Here is a 20,662-nt window from a genome sequence, read left to right on the forward strand (position 1 = left end):
TACAGTTAATAAAGATACTCTTACTACTAGAAACAGTTCCATATTTTCTGACCATTTTGCTGTGTCAGTTCTGCTAGGATTGGGGAGATTTGCCTTGGCAGTAGTATGTGTGAAAAGGATCTAGGGATCTTAGTGGACCAGACACTGAACATGAGTCAGCAGTGTGATGCGGTAGCTAAAAAAGCAAAATCAGTTTTGGGCTATATCAACAGAAGTATAGTGTCTCGATCACGTGACGTGATGGCATCGCTTTACTCTGCTCTGATTAGTCCTCCCTAGAGTATTGTGTTCATTTTTGGGCACCATGGTTTAGAAACGATATAGACAAGCTGATATGTGTCCAGAGGAGGACAACGAAGATGATGAGGGACCTGGAGACCGTCCTATGAGGAAAGGTTGAAGGAGCCAGGTATGTTTAGCCTGAAGAGGAGACAACTGAGAAGTGATATGATCACCATCTTCAAGTATTTGAAGAGCTGTCATATAGAGGATGGTGCAGAATTGTTTTCTATTGCCCCAGAAGGTTGGACCAGAACGAATGGGTTGGAATTTAATCAAAAGAATTTCCTGACCATTAGAGCGGTTCCTCAGTGGAACAGACTTCCTTGGGAGGTGGTGGACTCTCCTTCCTTGGAGGTTTTTAAACAGAGGCCAGATGGCCATCTGACAGCAATGCTGATTCTGTGAACAGGGCAGATTGTGGGAGGGAGGGCAGGAGGGGTTGCATTGGTGCTTGGTTCTTGTGGCCCCTTCTTCCATGCTTAGGGAAGTACTCACTGACACTTTGGGGATGGTTTCAGGATGATACAATTGTGCACTTTATTTTGGTGCGGTGGTTAAGCATGCAGACTCTTATCAGGGAGAACTGGGTTTGATTCCCCACTCCTCCACTTGCAGCTGCTGGAATGGCCTTGAGTCAGCCATAGCTCTCACAGAGTTGTCCTTGACAAGGCAGCTTCTGGGAAGAGCTCTCTCAGTCCCACCCACCTCACAGGGTGTCTGTTGTGGGGGAGGAAGATAAAGGAGATTGTGAGCCACTCGGAGATTCAGAGTGGAGGGCCAAGATATAAATCCAGTGTCGTCTTCTTATTACTACCATTACTACATTGTAATATATAATAAAATAATTATACAACTCATGGCCTGGTTGTTAACAGGCCACGGACCAGGGGTTGGGGACCCCTGGACTAGTTGAGGGACTAGGAGGTCCCTTCAAACTCTGATTCTAAGAACCTGGTGCCAGCAGCACAGATAAGCCATGAATAGTCGGGCACCACAAAGCAACCAGAGTTTCAGCTTCAAATGCAAGGCAACAATAGCTTTCAGAAACTGATTGAGTTTGAACCGATTTTATCCAAATTTTCCTTTTAGTGAATATGAGTCTGGGAACAAGTTTTGAGTTTTTTGAATTTTTGTAGGCATGACTCTATGTGTTGCTATGATGGACTGCACTTTTAAAAGCTTAGAAGTGCTGTGTAAACAGATAAAGAACTGTGAAGGATTAATTCACAGAGCAAGAGAGCCTTGAGTAAAAGGCTGCTCCAAGCAATCTGATTTGTTAGCATTAGATTAGCGGAGAGAGACTTTAGAGCTAAATGCTGAGGAGAAAGTCAGTTTTCTTCCTTGACTGAGTTGAGTGCTGTCAAAGCCTGATTTCAGCCTTAGTTGAGAACAGTTTAACACAGACAGGAGCAGTGGAGGAAAGTTGGCAAAGAAAGTTTGAGAAGTTAGGTGAAGACTCACGTTCAGGCCAAGGAAAGGGCCAAGGATCTAGAGAGAGAGAATTTCCCTACCCAGTCTAAACAGGATGATAGCTTTGAAGAGTGAAGAGATCCCTGGTCTGGTGTGGTTAGGAACTGCCTTTGGAGACTGTTAAAAACTCAAGACAAGTATTGGTGTTTCAAGATAAGGGGTTTGGGTACTGGAAAGAGTATACAGCCTTCTGGAAACCAAAAGATCCAGTGAATACTCAAAGAAGTGTGCTGGGATGTTTAGAAAACACTGAAACAATATCCTCTCAACATAACGGTTTAAATAACTGTGAATAGTTTAAGAAATTCTCATTAGGAAACATAAATACTAAAGTCTACTGGTTTAATCCCCAGTTCTCTATATTGAATTATCTCAGAAGTTTCAACCCCTGTTTTTACCTGACCTTTCCCCTCTATGTTAAATAATTTTTTTTTGTTAATTTTGAATTTCCATCTCAAGTTCTGTTTTCAGTTATTGAAGTTAAAGAGCGATCCTGACTCTTCCCTCAGGTTCCTAGGCTGAGCCATTAGTAAAATGTCAGTCCAAGAAAGACGAAAACTTGGGCTGCTCAATTAAAAAGGCAAATAGAAACTGAGGGAAAATTTTGCCTCTGAAGGAGGGAAAGGGAGGGAGTAGTCATAGTTGCCTTTAGTGAAAGATCAGTAAAATCTGTATTAGATTTTCATTAATGAATAGTTGGCAATAATTTTGTGTTAAAATGGCCCTCATTTTTTAAAAATTAAACATTAAAATCTTTCTGAAGTAGGAAAGGAAAAAAAGTACTTTCATACTTCAGAAAGATTTTAAAGTTTAAGATTTTTGAGAAGGAAGGGCATCTTTGTACTGAGAAACAGTTTGATCAAGTTTTTCAATAAGAGGAATTGTTTTACTGAGCTATTTTTCTCCCTTACAATTGTCCTGGTGATACCTTGGGTGTTCCATATAACAGCCAGTATGATATTCCTGCAGTGAGAATGTAATGGGCTAACAACTATACAGTAATACTATCTTGAACATCTCTAATAGCAGATGCTTTGTTCTTTAGAATACAATACTTTTCCAAGCATTCATTACATATTTATGTTAATTGTTATATACAGTCATCAAAGATAATAATAGGTTGCAGAGATACCTGTGATTGATGGCTTTTATTCTGGCAATTCAGGTTTCCTGTCCAGAGGACTTTCTGAACTTATAATTGTCCCTATAAACTGCTGCACGTGTGTTTCCCTATGTCCTCCATGCTTTTAGTACAGTCTGTTTGCTGCTAGCTTCCATGTTTGACTGTTAACTTGCATAGGCTGTATTATTGTCAAGCCAAGCAAGGAAGCAAGGTAAGGTGATCCTTGCTAAGGTAATCCTTCTATTCTATGTCAAGTATCGATATTTCCCAATAAACAGTCTTTTGTTATTCAATCAAAAGTTGCTTTATTCAAGAAACTCAGAAGCTTTACCAAGGACACAAGCCTTGGAAGTAATGACATCCACAGTGTTACATAGTTGCTATGGATAACTTCAAAGGGTATCATAGAGATGCAGCTCGAGTCACGGGTTCAGAGGTACTATCTTTTTTACTGCTAAGGAATTTAGGCTATTAAAAATATTTCCCTTTCTCACACTTCTTTCAGCTCAGATAAGACTGTGTGTGAACCTGGGGGGGAGAGGCAGCATGAAAGTGATATCAGTCAGGCTGTAGTGTAAACATCCTTGGGCTGGATGGATTTCTTACTTGCCCAAAGGTAGTAAAGGAAGGGGAAGCAGTGGAGGATGGGTGCTCTGCTCTTTGTCGAAGGAACTATTTTGTTACAGAAATATGCATGCTTGACATACTGCCCCCCCCCAAGCCCCTCTCCGGGGTTTTGTAGGATGTTTGGCATATAATTGTTTAATCAGCTGTGTTGCTCTTTCATTTGAGCTAACCACCCATTCGTCATGGGCTACAGAAAAAATGTTTCCATCTAATCAGAAAATGCAATACACCCCGCTTCAGCTTAGCATCCAAAATTTCTTTTACTTCATGGTGATTCTGATCCTCCACTGGAATAGGCTCGGGAGCTTGGGGTCGGGGGTACCAAGACGTGGCTCCAGGATCTCTCCGAAGTAAACTGCAATGAAAGATGGGGTGTATCTTACTAAACAATTTAGGCAATTCAAGTTCTACAGTCACTTTATTGATTACACGCTTAATATGGAATGGTCCCAAGAATTTGTATGCCAGTTTTTTAGAAGGTTGTGGTAAAGGCAAGTTCTTGGTAGACAGGAACACTGTATCTCCCACTTTAAAATCCCAAGCAGGCGAATGATGCTTATCGTAGTATTTTTTGTAAGTTTCTTTGGCTAACTCCAAATTTTCCTTAATACTATTCCAGACCTTTCCCAGCTTTCCCCACCATTGTTCAAAAGTGAATGGTACTTCTGGCAGCACTCCCCCGGTAGTTGTGGGAATGACTTTCCTTCGTACCCATTCACTACCAGGAAGGGGGACGATTTAGTGGAGCTATGTGTGCTGTTATTGTATCCGTACTCGGCAAAAGGGAGCAGGTCTGCCCAATTTGACTGCTGATAATTCACAAAACATCTCAAATATTGCTCCAACAGGGCGTTTATTCAGTCCGTCTGTCTGTTGGTCTGGGGGTGATAAGCAGAACTTAGCCCCTGTTCAATTCCAGTCAATTTACAAAACTCCCACCAGAAGTTGGCAACGAACGGAACACCTCTGTCACTAATTAGCTTATCCGGAAATGAGTGTAATTTCACCACGTGCTGAAAGAATAGTTGAGCTAATTTTTTAGCCATGGGTATTTGCGAACAAGGAATGAAATGGGCTTGCTTAGAGAACGTATCCACTACTACAAGAATTACGATTTTTCTCTGTGAAGGGGGAAGTTCCACAATAAAATCCAATGAGACTATTGCCCACGGTCTGGTTGCTGTTTCTAGTGGCTGTAATAATCCGGGGGGTTTCCCTCCTCTTCTTTTAGCCATTAAACATATTGGACACAAAGCAACATAATTAGAAATGTCCTTTTTCATAAACGGCCCCCAAAATTTCTATTGACTAGATGCAGGGTCTTGACATAGCCAGAGTGCCCAGATAGTTTGCTGTTGAGACAAAATTGGAGCACTTCTTTTCGGAGGCTCTTTGGCACATAAAGTTTATTGTCTTTGTGCCAGAAACCCCCTTCTCCTTTCTTGACTCCCTTGGGTACGGCATCCTCCTCTTTTTCCACCTCCGCAATTAATTTCTCTCCACCCCAAATCATCTCCAATTTTTCCCTTTTTGCCTGTGAGCGTGTGGTCACTGCCCCCCCCCAGTTGACTGGGGAAGATGAGCGAATAAATTACTTCTCTTTGACTATTGTGCTGCAGAAGTCTAGACAGTGCATCAGCTAGAAAGTTTTTAGACCCTGGGATGTGCTTTAGTTTAAAATCGAACTTGGCAAAAAATCCCGCCCATCGAATTTGTTTTTCAGTCAATTTCCTACGCCTAGTTAGGGCCTCTAGGTTCTTATGGTCAGTCCATATTTCGAGGGGGACCCTCGCTCCTTCCAACCAAGACCTCCAAGTCTTTAGGGCGAAAGTTACTGCAAACGCCTCCTTATCCCACACCGACCAGTTCCTCTGCTCTTGGGAGAATTTCTTAGAGATGTAAGCACATGGTTGCATGAGAATTGCCCCCACAGCGACGTCGCTAGCGTCGCATTGGACCACGAATGGTTTTAATTCATTGGGGTGAATTAATATGGGTTCGCAAGTACGGTAAACAGTCTCTTTAATTTATTGAATGCTTTTTGACAGTCCTCTGTCCAATTTACTTTGGCTCCTGGCCGCTTGGCCTCAGGACTTTTCCCCTTCGTCTTGAGAAGATCCGTTAAGGGGAGCATGGTGTGCGCGAACCCCTGTATAAAATTATGATAAATTTTGCAAACCCGATGAATGATTGGAGTTGTCGACGTGTCCTCAGGGGTTCCCAATCTAGAACGGCTTGTATTTTTGCGGGGTCCATAGTTAAGCCCCTCTTGGACACTCGGTAACCGAGATAATCCAATTCCGTTTGGTGAAACTCGCACTTGGATAATTTCGCATACAACTGATTCTCGTAGAGGGTTGTTAACACTTCTTTTACTAATTCCACATGGGATGGGAGGTCATTTGACTAAATAATTATATCGTCCAGGTACACCACTACCCCTCTGTACAAGTACTTTCATAACACCTCGTTGATAAAGTTCATGAAGACTCCAGGGGCACCTTGTAGCCTGAATGGCATGACTAAATACTTGAATTGTCCCATCTTTCATTCATCCCCCTCCTTTATGTGCACCTGGAAATAAGCGTCTCTCAGATCCAGCTTGGTGAAAATTTTTCCCTCTGACATGGTGCTCAATAAATCCTTTATTAGGGGAATGGGGTATGCATTGGAAGTTGAGATCGCATTGATCCTCCTAAAATTCATGCAAAGCCTGAGCCCCCCATCCTTCTTCTTCCTAAAAAGTACAGGGGCGGCGTGGGGGGCCGTAGCCAATCTTATGAACCCCCCTTTTAAATTCTTGTCTAGAAATTTGCGTAATTCCGCTTTCTCTGCCCACCCCATTGAGTATATTTTGGCCCGTGGAAGGCTCTGCCCCAGGATCAGTTCTATTGCACAGTCAGTATCTCGGGGGGGGGGGAGTTCATTGGCCTCCTCTTCACTGAACACTTGTTTTAATTCTCTATATTCATGGGGGATTGATTTCACCTCTTCTGTGGTGAGGCATAGCTTTTCATTCAAGGGAAGTGGTTCCGGCCCCTACTCCACATTCCAGTGTTGGGGCTAGCACCTTCCGTCTCTGAAGTCTATAATCTGATCTCCCATTTTATATTGGGTTCATGTTTGGCCAACCATCCCACTCCCAATATGATGTCGAAAGATGACGACAGGGCCACCACAAAGTGCCAGTGGTCTTCTATTCCCATTGGCACTCCTTGGGTTTGCTCCGTACATGGCTCCCCTCTCATTACTGTCCCACTCATCTGCTCAAATTGTATGGGATGCGGTAGCGGACTCGTAGGGAGCCCAAGAGCCTCTACCAGTCTAGGTGTGATTATGTCTTTGGTGCACCCAGAATCTAGTAGAGCTCGGGCATGTATAAGTCGATTTAGATTGGGGTTCAATAAAGTCAGTGGGATGAAAAACAAAGTCCCAGTAATTCTCACCCTCGGTGGCGCCGTTAGTACCACGACCTGCTGCTCGGCACCTCTCAGTGCAGGTCGCTCTCGTTTCCTGCTGACTCATCGTCTCAGGCGTCCTCACCCAACTCATCTATTATGATAATCTCCTCTTCCCAGGAAGCTGCCGATGCTGCGCTGCTCTTCACGGATTCCTTTGCTCGTCCTTCCGCCTTTTTCGCCTTGGGTGCACTGGTTTTTGGAGTGAGAAGGGGGGCCTCGAGGCCGCTCCAGGCAGTTGGCCGCCATATGGTTGGGGTCGCCGCACCGAAAGCAACGTTGAGGGGTAGCAGGTTTGGCAGTTCCCTCGGCTTGGTTTGCTTTCCAGCCATCTGCTTTTGCCCCCGGCCGAGACTGACGTCCCCCCTTACTCCCTTGCTGCTGTTGGCGTTGGAGAGCCACTCTCTTCATGTTGGTTTCTACCTCTCGGGCTAATTGTACCCACCCTACCAGCGTGGTAGGGCGAGCTTGTTGTAGGGCCTGATCCAATACACTCGTGTTCAGACCTCTCTGGAATTGTTCTATCTTCATCTGCTTGTTCCACCCTCTCACTTTGGCAGCATTGGCTTGGAATTCGGCTGCATACTCTCTCACTGATTTGGACCTTGTTGCAGGTCTCTTAGGGTGGTCAAGGCTCTGGTTTCTTGTACTGGATCTTCATACTGAATCAGCAGGGCACTTTAGAATGCTGCTATGGTATCTAGTTCGGGGCTCCGGGTTTCGTACAGGCTCGTGTACCATCTCTTGGCCGCCCCCTTCAGTTTTGACCCCAAGTAATCCACTCTGCTAAATTTATCGGGGAAGGTTTGCCCCCAGTAGAACATAAAGCTATTGGCTTGTATTGAAAAATACTCCATCTCTTCAGGATCCCCGTAGAAGGTGGCCTCCAGCTCCCAACCTCGCCCATAGTCCCGTGGTGGCGGCGGTAGCAACAGAGGAGGTTGCCTCAGTAGCTGCGGCTGTGCCATCAATATGCAGATGACACCCAACTCTATCTGCTGATGGACGGCCGGCCTGACTGCGTCCCTGAGAATTTGTCTCATCTTCAATTTGTGTAGGCTTTTTTTTAAATTTCAGCACTAGCAAGTGGCCTTGGGTCTATAAAAACTGCAGTAGGGCATAGTCAGTCTTTAACTTACTACAATCCACAATTCAGTTACCAAAGACAAGCTTCTTCATTCACTTCAGTAGGTCCATGTGCACAAAGGAAGTAAAGGGAACACAGAGGAAGTTGCCTGCAAGTTGTTTTTTTAAATCTCTTCCAGGCAACTGAGCCAGCCTGCAAGGCAGCAGCCATCCCAAGAACTGTGCACACAAAAACTTTTACCTGGAATAAAATATTGTTGGTCTCAGGTGCTGTAGGACAACTTAGACTTTGCTTTTGCTCCCTCTCAAGCATGCACTGTATTTCTTTCCTTTCCTCCTCTGTAAAGGGGTGAAGGAGACATTCCAGGGAGGAAAGGCAAGCTATTTTCGCTCTCCTGCAGGAAAGAGAGAGCCAAGCTGCAGTTTCCTGGGCAGCAGACGAGTCTTAAAGGGGTGTGGGAGGAGACAGCACATGGAGGAAAGGGAACAAAGCTGTGTCAAGTAGCACCTTTGAGACCAACAAAGTTTTATTCAGAATGTAAGAAAGGGAAGGCTTTTCTCTCTCTCCTGCAGGGCAGAGAGAGCCAGGCTGCAGTTTCCCGGAGAAATAAGAGGGTCCCCAGAGAAAGGGTGGCAGGGAAGTGAGAGAGCCGGTGGCGAGTGGAGAAAGGGCAGCAGGGAAGCGAGGCAGTCGGGGCGAGTGGGGAAAGGGTGGCAGGGAAGCGAGGCAGCCGGGTCGAGTGGGGAAAGGGTGGCAGGGAAGCGAGGCAGCTGGGGCAAGCGGGGAAAGGGTGGCAGGGAAGCGAGGCAGCCGGGGCAAGCGGGGAAAGGGCGGCAGGGAAGCGAGGCAGTCGGGGCGAGTGGGGAAAGGGTGGCAGGGAAGCGAGGCAGCCGGGGCGAGTGGGAAAAGGGTGGCAGGGAAGCGAGGCAGCCGGGGCAAGCGGGGAAAGGGCAGCAGGGAAGCGAGGCAGTCGGGGCGAGTGGGGAAAGGGTGGCAGGGAAGCGAGGCAGCCGGGGAAAGGGCGGCAGGGCGAGAGAGCTGGGTGAGCTTGGAAAGGGCAGCAGGGAAGCGAGGCAGCCGGGGCAAGTGGGGAAAGGGTGGTAGGGATGTGAGAGAGCTGGGCGAGCATGGAAAGGGCGGCAGGGAAACGAGGCAGCCGGGGCGAGTGGGGGAAAGGATGGCAGGGAAGCAAGTAGCTGGGGCAAGCGAGGAAAGGGCGGCAGGGATGCGAGAGAGCTGGGCAAGTGGGGAAAGGATGGTAGGGAAGCGAGGCAGCTGGGGAAAGGGCAGCAGGGAAGCGAGAGAGCAGCAGGCCAGTGGGGAAAGGGCGGCAGGGATGTGATAGAGCTGGTGGCAAGTGGGGAAGGGCTGGCAGGGAAGCGAGGCAGCCGGGGCAAGGGTGGCAGGGACGTGAGAGAGTAGCGGGCGAGTGGGGAAGGGCGGCAGGGAAGCGAGGCAGCCAGGGCAAGCAGAGAAAGTGCGGCAGTGACGTGAGAGAGCTGGTGGTGAGCGGGAAAAATGCGGCAGGAAAGCGTGAGAGTGGGGGGAGCAGGAAAAAGGCAGTGGGGAAGGCCTCTGTGAGTAGAGGATGCCCAATTTGGCGACTCCCCAGGGCCAGTGCCCTAGGCAAATGTCTAATTTGCTTAGTGGAAGAGCTGACCCTGATTGAGAGTAGTGAATAAGGTTTGCTATTACAGTTTGGTAACCTTGTTACCAGTAACCTAGGTGAGAATATTGCATTCCTCCTTCAGATTTATATCTGACAACTTCTTTTAATCTCAGGGCGTGATTATTGTAGTGCTCTCTGCAATTGTTGGGGAGGAAGGATGTGCCTTTTTAGGTAATTAACTAAATGCTTATTATAACTGATCTTAGGCCTTTCCCACTTATGAAAATCGAAGTAATGTCATCCTAATTCTTCATGGAGGTATGGAAGAGAAATACTTAGTGACTTTTCTGGAGAATTCTGTGCTGATAGGGAACTGCCTTATAGTTTGATAGAAGTACTGAATGGTCTTTTTCTGGGTTTGCTTTTGGTGGCCACTGGAAAGATGATGTATTTAGTAACTTATTTCAGCAGGCTTTTAGACAGAGAAATGTTACATGATTTTGGATTTCACTATAGGACAATTAAAAAAACTAAATTCAAATTAGGTAAAATATGTTTTATAGCAGTGTTAATGCATCTAATGTGTGGTTGTATTTGTTTTGTTTTAGAGTCAAGTAGAACATACAGATTCAACTCAACTAGCTGAATGTGCACAGTTTATCATGAATAGGTGTTGGCTTTCCTGTTTCTTAATGCATGTATAAGAAAAAAGGTAAGAAGATGCCAAGTGATATTATACATATGGAAGATTTAGATCAAGATGTAGTAATATGAGTTCTGTACTTCCATCTCCTTAAAACTTTAAACTATTGGAGTCCTTATGATTCCTTGTAGCTGGCATTTTATTTTAATTTTGCTGAGGCAGATGTATCTGAGAACTTCTCAAGGAACTTCTGACTCTGCAGCAGAATGTAACTCCTCCTCCTACCTAGAAGCAAAGTGGAAAAGACACGTATGCTGGAAAAGAACTCAGACTTGCTTGACCTAACACTGCTGGGTACTGGAAAAAGGCATTGGGTATTTCACATTACTTGTGATGATGCGTTGTCCTCTGATCACTTGATCTATGAAGGTGCCTGGAATTTGAAATGGAATGAAAGCATAGCAAAGTTTATTTTTTAAAACTAATTACATCAGTTCTGTTTTTCATTCCAGGAATTTTTCATTTGGGTTTGTGATTAAGTAGCAAAGCCGGTGCTAGGGGTTCTGCTGCTCAGGGCAACCCCCTGCGCTGCGCCCCCCTCCCCCAGCTCCTCTGGAACGCGGTATCACACATGCGTGCCACATCACCAAAAGTGACGTCATCAAGAAGCGTAGTACGCAAGCCCCAGCCTTGCTCAGGCTTCTTGCATTGCAGAATGCTCTATCAGGGGCAGGAAGAGCTACAACACTTGTGTATCGTGCTCCTCTGAAGGAGTGCGGTATGCAAGCCCTGGGCCTGGCTCATCAGGGGAGAGAGGGGGCGCCCAGCAGCGCACCAGGTGGGGTAGCACCCTAGGCAGCTGCCTACCCTGCCTACTCCCACGTGTCAGCTCTGTTAAGTAGTCTGCATTCTGGTAACAGTGTTCATCTTCTTTAGTTATATGGTCACTATCCCAAGAGTAATTTGCTTAAATAGTTGTGAACTACCCCTCCCCTTGTAACTTTGCATTTGGAACTCTTTATGGGGTCTCCTGAGTTATAGAAATTAAATTTTGTTTTTCTCCAAACTATGCTTTTAAAAAGTCCTGGTATATTATGTATTTACCCAGTCTCTTTCAGCATTTGAAAGTGTTCTGGCAGTGGCTTATGCAGTTTAGGGTAAAGGAAGGGGGAGTTGTGTCTTGGGGATCTCTTACACTACTGAAAATTTGACCCATTGACTCAGTTTATTTTTATAGAAACTGAGAAGATGACCCAGTCATTTGCCTCATCCTTCCTTCCTTCCCTCACATGTGCTGCCCTTCATGTTGGAGGTGTTCTGTTTCTCCTTCATTGGGGACCTAATGATACAAATAAGGAAGAGAGGGGCTGAATGAGGCTATTATTGGCTGCATTATATTTTTAGCATCTGTAGTTAATACATTTAATGGTAATTTTTAATAAAAATTTAACCCACATCTAGCAGTGTTTTGCTGTAGTAGTTTCTATGTTCTTATTTTCAGTCTTCTGTTGGTGCCTGTAAGAGGCTGTGTACTTAGTGGGCTCTTGGGTATGAGTGGTTCTGGGGCCTGTTGAGAACCAATGGGGATCCATTCTTAATATAAAAGTTCCACCATTGCCATTTGTAATGAGAAAGGGCTTAATGAAGGATTGACTTTGAAGACTTTGTATTGAAAGGGAATGGAAGGAAAAGGACCGCTTGTTCCTTCAAGATATGTTATTTAAATGCAATTCTCTTCATCCATGTGTGTTCAGGAAATAGATATGTATACGCAGCAATTGGCTTGTTTGAAATGGTCTCTGTCATTCTAAGAGGCTGAAGAAAACACATTTTAATGTATTTTACTTCTTCAGCTGCTAAGTAATATAGACTTTAGAAACCACTTGAATTTGAGTTATGTAATAAGTCACTTTCACTAAGATCTTGTTTCTGTAGCATTTGGGTGCCACTTCCGCTGGCAGGAATGTCAGTAAGTTACCGTATGTGCTGAAACATTTATTACACTTACACAAGACCTGTATGCATTACTAGCTTCCTTAGAGTAGTTGCTCTTTTGTTCTACTCATGGCTGAGGCCATATTAGAATAAATTGATTAAGCCCACTGTCTGGAACTGAAATCTCTTCACCATGTGTTAAATAGTGGTATGACAAATGGCAGGTTCTTCATGTGTTGAAACAGTGCAGGTAGGGCTGGCACATCCCAGTAGGCCAGGTAGGCAGCCACCTAGGGTTCTAGGGGGTGATCAGGGGTGATCGGCACCCCAACCCCTGGTCAATACTTCCTCTAAGCTGTGGAGTCTTGTGAGCAAAAAATCCGCTTTGTGAGCTACTGGCATTAACGTTGTGAGCTGCTGCATAAACTAGAGTGCTCAGGGGCCTTTTTTCCTGACCTAAGACGAAAATGTGTGAGCCAGAGGCTAAAAAAACTGTGAGCTAGCTCACACTAACTCAGCTTAGAGGGAACACTGCCCCTGACACCCATTTCCCACTGCACTTGGCCTTGCTGCCTGCTGCAGGCAGGTGGCGGGGAAGGGGCACTGGAGGCAGCGCGGCAGCAGGTGCATTCTGAGGCATCCCTTGGGAAGGCTGAGCAAGGTCGGCAGGTTGGTGCTTGCACTTGGAGGTGCTCAGAGTTAGGCTCTGAAAGCACGTGATACCTTGCCGACTCCTCTCAGCCTTCCCGGGTCTGTGCTTCTAATTGGAAGCACAGACCCAGGAAGGCTGAGTGGGCGTAGTGTGGCAGCGTGGATGCTAGAAGGTGCTCAGTGCTGTGCTGCCTGCTGTTGCTGTGCTTGCCCTTGCAGGCAGCAGGTAATGTTTCTCAATTCCTCATTTAAATTTGGCAAATGGATGAAAAACCTTACATCACAGTCTTGATCCATCTTGGATACTGGGATGAGGCATGTGGGTTTGGGTGCTTAAGTAATTAACTCTGATTTGATAAATTGTATCATTAGTTTACCATACTCCTCAGCATTACTTTTTATCATTTTTATTGTTTTCATATACTACATTTCTTTCATAAGAAAAACCCAAGTTAGGTAACATCAGAAATACAAAATACAATTAGCCTTAGCAGTCCATGCCTTGCCACCCTGCCTCTGTTACCTGCAATCTTTTTCTGGTTTTAGTGTCTCCAGTCTGGTATGTTGCGTATTTAGCTGTGCTTTGTTACTAATACAGGCATTTCATACTCTGCTGATTTTGTGTGTGCACACCCTTAGTTGCAAATTCCTTCTCTTAATTTTTCAACTTTTCACAAGTAGTTATATTTAAGCAGTTATTTAATACTGTTGTCCAGTTTATTTTTAAACTTGAGTTATATTGATAAAGGATTAGCTAGGAAGCATATTTAAGTAAATTAATCTGCTAACAATTTTTGTATACGATAAAATGCTCTTGATTTTTGGAAGACATGTTGACAGTGTAAATTTTAGATCCATATTGTAATCTCCCAATCTTGCATTTGGATGCTGGGATATTATTAGAAGCTCATAATTGGCTATCTGCTCAACAGGTTCAGACAAGGATCTGGGTGGCATTTCCTGACAAATGGAGAACTATTTCCAAGCAGAAGCTTATAACCTTGATAAGGTTTTAGATGAATTTGAACAAAATGAAGGTGAGTAACTTTTGTTAGGACAGAAGATGCAAACTGTGTGTGTTCTGTCTTTTTGCTTCCATTGTGCTTATTGTGTTATCTTTGCCCTTACTGTAGAAATATTTGAAAAAGACCCTGGAAATTGTATTCAAATTTTGACTTGTTAGGACATAATATAATTGTTTTAAAATTTTGATAAACACTTGAATAATCTCCCCTCGTCTTGTGACTGTTGAGTAAGAATATAATTTTCAAGGGGAGAATTGCCAGGCACAGACTTAGTGAAATGTTAAATAAGTTCAGAGTACTTGGGTGCTTTGTCCTGCCACATGTTCCTCCTTCATCTCTTTCTCTGGTGTTACATCTGACTATTAAAATGTCATTAAGACAGTCTACAGTTAGCTTTTAGAATCCATGATTTAAATGCCACATCCAATTCTTTGACTCCAGCAAACAGCTTGCTAATGTATCTGCAGTAGTCCTTATTATGAAATTCTAAAATCTAAAAATCCCGAACATCATAATATCTAGGCTTAATATCTAGACTTAAACAAAAAAGTTGTGTGTATGGGGGGAGAGAAATGAGCAAGAGAAGTAAAAATAACTATTGCTAATCTTTGTATACAGGTTAAACAATGGAAAATTGTATCTCTCAAAAATGGATACATATTTTAAACTCACAAATATATGTGCTATGAATCAGTGCTAATTCTGTTTTAGACATTATAAATGTTTTGTAAAATTAAATTCCCAAGCTGTTTTTCATGCCTGTGATTGGTGTAGAACCAATCGATTACTTTGTTATGAATGTTGCTGAGCCAAAGTTGCTTTCCATAGTATGTCTGATCTTTTAACAGAGATGTCAAAGTAAATAGGATTTATAACTTTTGATAGTAGGCTATAAGTAATTTCAGTTTAGTCATTTTTATTAGTAGGACTTTTTTGAGTGCGAACACTATAACATTGGTAGCAGCTGTTAAGTGGAAGATGCTCTCTTTAGTGTTTAACTGGGCTGCAGTTACAAAAATAGTCAAAACACTATCCATGTTTATGGGATTTTACTACCTTTTTTGGACACATTTGTTCACTACTTTGATTTACAGAATTGCTTTCTTATGCAGTAATTTTACTTCTTTGAAGTAATGAAAGTGTTGTGATTCTGTGGATTTAAGTTGTAAACCCAGTGTTCTGTACTGCTGTTGTATTTCTTTCTCCTTATGGCACTTAACAGTGTACGTGTATGAAGGAAAGGAGAAGGTACAGCAGCAGTCTAGAAAAATGGCTGAAGTGTTTCTGGCTAGAAGAAAGAATGGTTGCAGAGGCAGACCAGTATCTTTGGGCAAAGGAGCACTGTGAGGGCTGTAAATGAGCATAACCCTTTCTTTTCTGCTTAATTTTTAAAATATTATTTATAGTCTCCCATTCTTATTGGGACTCAAGGTAGATTATACAGAATGAGTCAATACAATCAATAAGTTGGGACAATCAATAAACAATGAAATAAGGATTTGGATTGTAGAACCAACCAGAAGTCTAAAAAACAGTTCTGAAGCAAAACATAATTGTTAACGTAACACATTAAATTATGCAAAATTACAAAATAGGATTTATGTGCAGCAAACTATACACAGTAGTAGAGACCACAGTCCATAATAATTTATCCAACTAACTTTGTGAATCATTTAGTTTATTGTCTGTGTAGAAAAACCTGCTTGAATAATTCAGTTTTGCATACCGGTAGTTTGCAGAAAGCCAGGAGAGTGGGAGCCCTCCTGTCATTCTCATCACTGAGTTTATTGTACCTAGACGAAAAGAAGCAGTAGGACAAATATTAGAGATTCCTACTTTTATTTATTTCTTGCATGCCCCAAACATGCTCACTACCTTTCTGGATGCAGCTGAACTGTCCAGTTTCTCTTCATTGAGTATAGGGAGTTTGCATTTCTGTCCCTTTCTTTGGCTGATGGAATGAGAGACTTCTCTGTTTAGGGAATCTAATACACAGCTGACATTAGATCCCCCCCCCATTAAAAGTTACTTCCCCCCCCCCTCAAAACGGTTTAGCACTGCAAATTTGGAAGAAGACCAACTATTTGTTTATATGTTATTGTACATCACTGTTTAACACATGGCAGAAAGAGCAACTTTTATACAGCACTGTGTTGGCAGAAGATAGACCTTTATTTGGACCTATCAATCCTAAGGAAGTTTTCAGGAAAGGAAGATTTTTTCCCCTTATTATGTAAGGAGCGTATATACACACTTTTCCCACAGTATCTCTTGTTTTCTGCCAGAAGAGAATTTAGTTCAGATATATTTACAGTATTTCCAAGCTGGTAGGTTGATAGATGTTTCTGTCAAATACATAGCAGTTACTGGGTTAATATAGTGCTCTCGGCAGAGAATTCTAGTTAGTATTGTTTCTGTAATCACTGATCAGTGTAAAAGGTGCCTTGCAATTATTATTATTTATTTTATTTTATTTTATTAAGATAATTTCTATTCTGCCCAAATGGGCTCAGGGTGGATAACAACATTTTAAAAACAGTATAAAACAACAGTTAAAACCAATAAAAGTGAACAATATAGTTTGGCGGCTCAGTTGGGCACATCATAATATATTGAGAATCTCAAGACATCAGATAGTATAAAACCAGTATATCAGCAGAGGTGGTATCGCAGCATAGAGCCAGCTGATACAATAGGCTGCCCGCTGCTTCAACCAAAAGCCTGGCGGAATAGCTCTGTCTTGCAAGCCCTACGAAAAGTTAACAATTCAGTAAAGGCATGGATCTCTAAGGGGAGCTGATTACACCAGGCTGGGGCCAAGACCAAAAAAGCCCTGGTCCTGGTCGAGGCTGGTCGGACGTCCTTTGGGCCAGGGATGCTCAGCAGATGTTGGGTGCCAGATCGTAGTGTTCTCTGGGGTGTATATGGGGAAAGGCGGTCCCGTAGATATGTCAGTCCCAGGCCATGTAAGGCTTTAAAAGTTAAGGCTAAAACCTTGAAATGGATCCGGTAGTCAATTGGTAGCCAGTGCAGTTTGCGCAGCGCTGGTTGGATTGTGCCCAGCTAGGCACTGTTATCAACAGCTGAGCTGCTGCATTCTGCACCAGCTAGAATTTCTGGATCAGTCTTAAGGGTAAGCCTGCATAGGGCGAATTACAGTAATCCAACCTGGAAGTGACTGTCGCATGGATCACTGTAGGGGGGATGTCCTGGGGGGATAGGTAGGGCGCTAGATGCCTGGCCTGCTGAAGAGGATAAAAGGCAGACCGAGCAACCATTGTGACTTGTGCCTCCATTGAAAGTGAGGCATCCAGTGTTGCTCTCAAGCTCTTCACCTTCTAAGCCGGCACTAAAGATGTACCATCCAGCATTGGGAGCTGGATTCCTGATGCTAATCCTCCCTGACCCAGGTACAGGACCTCTGTTTTAGCTGGATTAAGCTTCAATTGACTTTGCCTCAACCATCCCGCCACAGCTTCTAAGGCCAAGGTAAGATGACCTGGGGCAGAGTCTGGGTGGCCGTCCATCAACAGATAGAGCTGGGTGTCATCCGCATATTGATGACAACCCAGCCTGAAACCTCAGGCAATCTGGGCAAGGGGGCACATGTAGATGTTAAACATCACTGGTGAGAGAATACCTCCCTGAGGTACACTACATTCCAGTGGGAGCTGCATGGAGGTGTGCTCGCCAAGCGCCCCCCTTTGTCCCTGACCACAGAGAAAGGAGGAAAATCACTTTAAGGCAATCCCCTGAACTCCAGTGTCGGCAAGGCGGTGGGCCCTTAGGTCGTAATCGACTGTGTCAACATCGGCACTGACCCGCCTTATTATAATTATTAGATTATAATTAAATTATTATAATTTATGCTTATGTTATTTCTGCCAAGTAGGTTAGACTGTGATGTGATGACTTGGCCAAGGTCACTCAGAGAGCAATCCAAAGCAGGTCTAATTCTGAATTCTTCTAAGGTCTACTGTGTGGGGCTTACAACCAGGAAAGTGCTCTCAGGATGCACTGTCACTGAGCTTTATGATTAAACCATAAATTTGAACTTGCTCTTGAACTCTGAAAGTGACATTCTGTTCTCATTGTTATATTGTACTGTGTCAGGAGTTTGCATAATTCCTATGGGGACATGTAGTTTGGGTTTTTGCTTATCCATAATTCATTACAATAGTTTTTATGTCATCTGCTTTGTACATAGAGCATATCAATCAAAATGTTAAAATTGCTCATGCCAATTGGAATAATATTAATAAACCATTAGATTCTAGGCTTGAGACATCTAAACTGATTTCAATCTGGGTGACTGTAATAATATTCCCTAAAGAAAAATGGGAACTGTAGATCTTTAGTTTCCTCACAAACCTATAGTGCTCAGAGTTCCTTCAGAAGAAACCACAGCAGTTAAAATTAGTGTATATTTGTTGTGTGAGAATTTCCAAAATACTATCCTTTTAGCTGCTGATAAAGAATTCTCAGGCAAGTGTGGCAATTTTTGTCATTGATAGACATTGTGGATTTCACTTTCAGAAGTAACTTAGATGTAGAAAATATACCGGTAGGTATTTTTACACAAAACAGACTTTCTTAGTTATGTTGAATTTACTGTATACTTATTTAAGCAATGTATTTTTGTTTTCTCCAGATGAGGTTGTTTCGCCTACATTGTTGGAAGCAAAGTGGAACCAGATATTGGATCCCCCTTCTCATCGGTTGTCTTTTAACCCATCTCTGGCCAATGTGAATGAATCAGTTCCTGATGAATGTCCGCAGAAATTAAAATCTTTATCCCTGTCTCATTTAGCTGCTGCATCAATAGGAGAAGGGGAGTTTTGTACTAATGGAAATAATCTTAATATAAGCTCAAAGAGCCCAAACTTGTGGATTGATGATCAGGTGACAACAGATGATCAGCTTGTTAAGAGAAATAGTAACCAGAATGCTCAGTGTAATTCAGTGAATGACGAAGAAAAGAAATGTGATGAAACAGCTTGTTTACTGGCGGAGAAAAATGTTTTAGTTGTAGCAGTCATGCATAACTGTGACAAAAAGACACTGCAAAGTGGTGATTTATTGGACTGTAAAAATTACAGCAGTCCCTCCCTGATGGATGCTGTTAGCTTTACACTGGACAATGAAGCCCAACAAATTGATCACATTGATGTTACTCTAAATGGAATAACTGAGAAAGATACAGATACTGAAAAGGAAACAGTGCAAGAAAACAAGCTGTATACAGAAGATTTGGTTGATTGTTGTAGAGTAATTGCTGCCACTTCTGATTGCTTATCCAGTGAAGATTCTTCTAATTTAAAGGAGAATGAGAATACAAATGAAGACCTTCAAGTCTTAGAGTCTGCAGCAGCAAATGTTGTTACCTTTCATAGGCCACCTGGCAGTACCAGTAAAATGCAAGAGGGCTGTTCATCAGGTGAGAGTTTTGATGTCTCTGTTGTCCAAAGAACTGAGCTAAAAACACGAAACAGTTCACCTGGTTCACACAGTTGGGATTTCTCTCAAGAGATTTCTGCAGTAGATAAATCAGGGGTACCTGAGATCTCTGAAACTTACCAGTGTGATGCATTTAAAAGAGACAATCAGTGTGAGCATTTTGACAGACATTCCACAAGTTGGGATGGAAATGCATTTGAAAAAAAAGCTAACAAATGTGAAAAAATTCTCAACGCAACTGAATTGCTTAATGTGGCAGAGTGTTTATCTGAATCTAAGGAGATGACTAATGGGGAACTGATTAAACAAAATGAGATAAGTTGTAAACAAACATGCAGAGAGAGTGAAGCACTATTTCATATAGCCAAGCATGAGGAGGTATATAATAGTAATGCTGATAACTGTGAAGGCATGACACGAGATATTAATATAAAAGGAATGTGTCGTATAGATGAGCTTGAAGACTCTAGTCCTACTGGAATCATGAATACATCAGTGTCAAGTATTCTGCCCAATAGTTGTGATTCCTCTGGAATACAGAATCCAATTCTTTCACCAATTCCAAAGACTTTACCTTCTAAGGAAGATTCTGTGACTGAGGAAAAGGAGATAGAGGAGAGCAAGTCAGAATGCTACAGCAGTGTTTATCAGCAAAGAAGCAATGAGACCACAGATAGGAGTGCTCTCATTTTGAACTGTACTGGAGACCAAATGGAAAAAAATGTTTTACATAATTTCTGCAGTCCAGCATCATCTGAACCAAGTGAAACATCACCAAAACCAGCAGCTAGCTTGCAAACTCTCAGTGTTCCTTTTGGTGGTGCCCGACCCAAACAGCCTACAAATCTTAAACTACAAATTCCAAAGCCACTATTGGACCATTTACAAAATGATTTGGTTCCCCCAAATTGTGGAGGTAACAGTAAAAACAAAAATGACATATCCGGAAAAGGAAAACAAGGTGAAAACTTAATACCAAATTCATTTTCTGATGAAACATCACTTAGTGCATCTATCATGGATACTGGTGGGGAGCATTCAGTTGAGTATGAGTCTGGGGTTTCTAGTAGTTTGTGCCTTGCAGCAGCCTCGGATAGTCCAGATAATGATCTTGGAGCTGGCCAGTTTGGCATTCCTACAAGAAAGCCATTTACTACTTTGGGTGAAGTGGCTCCAGTTTGGGTTCCAGATTCTCAAGCACCAAACTGCATGAAATGTGAGGCAAGGTTTACATTTACAAAAAGGCGGCACCATTGCAGAGCCTGTGGAAAGGTAAGTTGTTATGAATTATAGAA

General features: G+C 43.1%; 1 protein-coding gene across 1 annotated transcript in view; it reads left to right on the top strand.

The window, feature by feature from the left end:
• The first annotated feature begins 10,258 nt into the window (after positions 1-10,258).
• ZFYVE9 (zinc finger FYVE-type containing 9) overlaps positions 10,259-20,662 on the top strand; it is a 73,926-nt gene continuing 63,522 nt past the window's right edge. The window contains exons 1-3 of the mRNA XM_060231810.1: positions 10,259-10,368; positions 13,818-13,922; positions 18,562-20,639. Of these exons, the coding sequence (XP_060087793.1) occupies positions 13,853-13,922; positions 18,562-20,639 (2,148 nt within the window). The 5' untranslated portion in view covers positions 10,259-10,368; positions 13,818-13,852. The remainder of the gene's footprint in view (positions 10,369-13,817; positions 13,923-18,561; positions 20,640-20,662) is intronic.

The sequence above is a fragment of the Heteronotia binoei genome, chromosome 2 (genome assembly GCF_032191835.1).
Source record: "Heteronotia binoei isolate CCM8104 ecotype False Entrance Well chromosome 2, APGP_CSIRO_Hbin_v1, whole genome shotgun sequence".
NCBI classification, from domain to species: domain Eukaryota; kingdom Metazoa; phylum Chordata; class Lepidosauria; order Squamata; family Gekkonidae; genus Heteronotia; species Heteronotia binoei.